The following is a 2,991-nucleotide window of genomic DNA, read 5'->3' on the forward strand; positions in this document are numbered from 1 at the left end:
GCCCTATGTAAGGAGGGCAAAAGCAAAGCCCAGAGGGGATCGGAACCAGCTCCATCCTCTGCCTGTGTGCCTCCGTTTAATCATATCTTCACTCACCGCTTCGTGAGTGAACTACTCCCAGACTGGTGTAGGGGCGCTCTGGGCCTGCTTCATGCCCCTGCCTGTCTGCTCCCTATCCCACAGGCCTGCTTGTGGGACCAGCTGGACAGGGATGTGGCCTTCCTGACCATCGTCTGCTTGGAGGAAATGGATGACATGGAGAAAAATCTGAAGCCGGTGAGCCACACCCCTCACGTGGGCCAGGTTGGGAGACCCTGGTCTTCCCTGTACCCATCAGACAGAGCCAGGCTCAAGTCTTAGCCTGACCACCACGCTCTCTGTAGCCCCAGGAAAATGGCCTTCCCTCTGGAAGCCTCAGATCTCTGAATCAAGGGAACAGAGATGTTTTGGAGGCATGGGTAGATCAAGGAGGGCTTCCTGGAGGAGGTGCCTCTGAGCTGGGCTTGGATGAACAGAAATGAACAGGGACACGGATGATGATCCTCATGCGGGGTATGGGGATGACAGGACAGGCCCGCCTACCTCTCAGGATGATGTTGAAAAACAATTCCCAGTGGAGTAACTCATGAATGCCAATGGTTTATTCATTCATCAAACATCTGGACCACCGAAGAGGCCTCGCCCTGGGGCGCCCCCAGCCCTGCAGAGTCAAGGTGGGGCCAGAAAAGTGCAGAGGAGGAGGGAGCACTCAAAAGAATCTGGGGAAGGAAGTGGAAGGGTGTTCCCAGTGGAGGGAACAGCACATAGAGAAGCTCCAAGGAAGAGGAGACACTTGAGGGGTCAGGGCCTGCGGGTCTGGTCTCCTGAGAGGCAGGAGCTTAACTGACTGAGCCACCCAGCTTTGCCTTGAGGCAGGAGCTTAATACTGGCCTCCCCTCAGGCAGATATTAAGCACCTGTTGTCTGTGGGCCTGGTCGCACTCCTGTGGACCCAGATGTCTCCTGTGGCCAGTGAGGAAACAGAAGCTTGGCTTGGGGGACTGTGGAGACGCCGTTGGGGAGATAACACAGAGGAAGCTGAGGCAATGGTCCAGCTCACCGCCAACCCTTCTCCACCCTCAGTGCCTGCAGATCTATGCTCCCGACATGTCCCCGGACACCATCATGGAGTGCGCCCTGGGGGACCGTGGCACAGAGCTCTTGCACATTAACGCCCAGCTTACGGATGCCCTGCAGCCGCCCCACGAGTATGTGCCCTGGGTCGTCGTCAACGGGGTAAGAGCTCTCAGAAGCCTCGGCGTGCACCCCCGCCCCCGCCCCGGGATGATGGAGGCGCCCACTGGCTTGGGAGGCAGGGGCCAGACTCGGGGCCGTTCGCAGCCCCTTCTGGGCCGGACCAGGGTTGGTGGGGGCTGGGGAGACCCGGGAGACTGGACGCCTTCCCGTCTTGCTCTGCACAGAAACCCCTGAAAGATATGAGTCAGCTCCTAAGCCTCGTGTGCCACCTGTATCAGGTAAGCTGGACGCGGAACCGAGGGGGCGCCGGGCGTGGCCAGGGACCCCTCCCAGGAGCCCCAGCTCACGGACATCTCCCTCAGGGTGAGAAGCCAGACGTCTGCCAGCCCTTGGCCAGCTCCCACAGGGAAGTCTGCTTCAAGTGACAGCGGGTGGCCCGGAAGGGAGCTGCTGGAGGAAGAGCCGCCCCGGTTTTTTCCGATCCCTGACTCTCAGCAGCGGCTGTTCCTCACCCAGGGAAATGTCCACACATTCCGTGAAGCCCAGATTCGGAATCCTGTCCCAAGATCAAGCCTCTGACAATGGTGCTACTGTGAAACCACCTTAATAAACACTTCTGGATGTTGTGATTCATTTGAGAAGTTCACAGGGCTTCCTTCTGGCTGACACAATGCTGAGACCCCCGAGGAGTCCCCTTTCTAGGGGGACGCCGAGCCAGACAGAACTTCCTTGTCCCACAGGGAGCAGAGATGGGCCAGAGGGAGGCACTGGGGCAGGAGGAGCCCAGAGAGGGCGTGAGGGCTCTGCACAGGAATAGGGGCATTGTGACTAGGGTTTTGAAGGGTGAGTAGGAGTTCGTTGGGCAGAGGCTATATTCATTAATTCAACACACAAGCCTAACTATTTCCTTTTGCCGCCCCCACACTGAGTGATAGGAGTTGAGCCAGAAGATGGAGCAGGGGTTCTTGGCTAGGGAGTTTCAAAGAATGATGTTCACTAGCGGCAAGGGGATGGGTCACAGTGTTCCAGGAAAAGGGGAACAGAGGGCAAAACCAAGCCAGCAGCAAAATCTGGGCGCCTGGGTGGCTCTGTCGGTTAAGCATCTGACTTCGCCTCATGATCTCACAGTTGGTGAGTTGGAGTCCCGCATCAGGTTAGCTTGAGCCCTGCTTCGGGCAAGCCCTGCTTCTCTCTTTCAGTCTCCCTCTCCCTCTTCTTCTCACTCTCTCCTTTGCTCACTTGCGCCCTCTCTCAAAAAAAATCTGCAGCTCTCATGCCAAGCTCAGGCCAGTTGACCACCCATCTCCCCCACTTCTGCAGCCCTGAAGCCTCTGTTCTTCTGTTTCCATGAGTCGGACTTTTTATTTTATTTTATTTTTTAAATATTTTTATTTATTTCTAGGAGAGAGAGAGAGACAGCGTGAGCAGGGGAGGTCAGAGAGAGAGGGAGATACAGACTCTGAAATAGGCTCCAGGCTCCGAGCTGGCAGTCAGCACAGAGCCCGACGCGGGGCTCGAACCCACGAACCGCGAGATCATGACCTAAGCGAAAGTTGGACGCTTAACGGACTAAGCCACCCAGGCGCCCCGAGTCGGACTTTTTAGATTCCACCTATAGATGAGATCACACAGTATTCGTCTTTCTCTGTCTGGCTTATCCCACTTAGCATAATGCCCTCTGGGTTCATCCACGGTGTCAGAAATAGCTGGATTTCTTTTTTTTAATGGCTGAATAATATTCGAGTTGACCCTCTTG

At 56.2% G+C, this 2,991-nt stretch overlaps 1 protein-coding gene across 1 annotated transcript in view; it reads left to right on the forward strand.

Moving 5' to 3' along the window:
* Nucleotides 1-1,868, forward strand: part of IFI30 (IFI30 lysosomal thiol reductase) — a 3,314-nt gene extending 1,446 nt beyond the window's left edge. The window contains exons 4-7 of the mRNA XM_077777342.1: nucleotides 184-276; nucleotides 1,122-1,274; nucleotides 1,460-1,513; nucleotides 1,598-1,868. Coding sequence (XP_077633468.1) covers nucleotides 184-276; nucleotides 1,122-1,274; nucleotides 1,460-1,513; nucleotides 1,598-1,660 — 363 coding nt within the window. The 3' untranslated portion in view covers nucleotides 1,661-1,868. The remainder of the gene's footprint in view (nucleotides 1-183; nucleotides 277-1,121; nucleotides 1,275-1,459; nucleotides 1,514-1,597) is intronic.
* The last annotated feature ends 1,123 nt before the right edge of the window (nucleotides 1,869-2,991 follow it).

The sequence above is a fragment of the Crocuta crocuta genome, unplaced genomic scaffold (assembly GCF_008692635.1).
Source record: "Crocuta crocuta isolate KB4526 unplaced genomic scaffold, BGI_CrCroc_1.0 scaffold77, whole genome shotgun sequence".
Taxonomy (NCBI): Eukaryota; Metazoa; Chordata; class Mammalia; order Carnivora; family Hyaenidae; genus Crocuta; species Crocuta crocuta.